The sequence below is a fragment of the Ailuropoda melanoleuca genome, unplaced genomic scaffold (assembly GCF_002007445.2).
Source record: "Ailuropoda melanoleuca isolate Jingjing unplaced genomic scaffold, ASM200744v2 unplaced-scaffold48949, whole genome shotgun sequence".
NCBI lineage: Eukaryota > Metazoa > Chordata > Mammalia > Carnivora > Ursidae > Ailuropoda > Ailuropoda melanoleuca.
The window spans coordinates 1-690 of record NW_023221557.1 but is presented as its reverse complement, the minus strand read 5'-3'; the positions used below and the strand labels follow the sequence as shown (position 1 = coordinate 690).

The 690-nt window shown below is 52.5% G+C and overlaps 1 protein-coding gene across 1 annotated transcript; it reads left to right on the top strand.

Moving 5' to 3' along the window:
• Window positions 1-58: 58 nt before the first annotated feature.
• On the top strand, window positions 59-682 carry LOC117799400 (protein SET-like; the record flags this gene model as incomplete). Its single annotated transcript, XM_034651877.1, has 1 exon — window positions 59-682. A coding segment is annotated over exon 1 (624 nt), but the record flags the coding sequence as incomplete, so codon positions are not given.
• Between the last annotated feature and the right edge of the window lie 8 nt (window positions 683-690).

Below are 690 nucleotides of genomic sequence, written 5' to 3'. Positions count from 1 at the left end.
GGGATCCGCAGCAGCAGCCGCCGCCGGAGGCGCACCCGAGGCGGAAGGAGCCGCCAGCATGTCGGCGCCCGCCGCCAAGGCCACGAAAAAGGAGCTCAACTCCAACCACGACGAGAAAGAACAGCAAGAAGCGATCGAACACATCGACGAAGTACAGAACGAGATAGACAGGCTCAATGAACAGGCGAGCGAGGAAATCCTGAAAGTAGAACAGAAATACAACAAGCTTCGCCAGCCCTTTTTCCAGAAGAGGTCGGAATTGATCGCCAAAATCCCAAACTTCTGGGTCACGACATTCGTAAACCACCCGCAAGTGTCGGCGCTCCTGGGGGAAGAAGATGAAGAGGCCCTGCATTACTTAACACGGGTGGAAGTCTTCGAGTTTGACGACATAAAGTCCGGTTATAAAATAGACTTTTATTGCGATGAAAATCCGTACTTTGAAAACAAAGTTCTCTCCAAAGAGTTTCACCTAAACGAGAGCGGCGACCCGTCTTCCAAGTCTACGGAAATCAAATGGAAATCTGGCAAGGACCTGACGAAGCGCTCCAGTCAGACACAGAACAAGGCGAGTCGGAAGAGGCAGCACGAAGAGCCCGAAAGCTTCTTCACGTGGTTTACTGACCACTCCGATGCGGGAGCAGACGAGCTCGGAGAGGTCATCAAGGATGATATCTGGCCTAATCCATC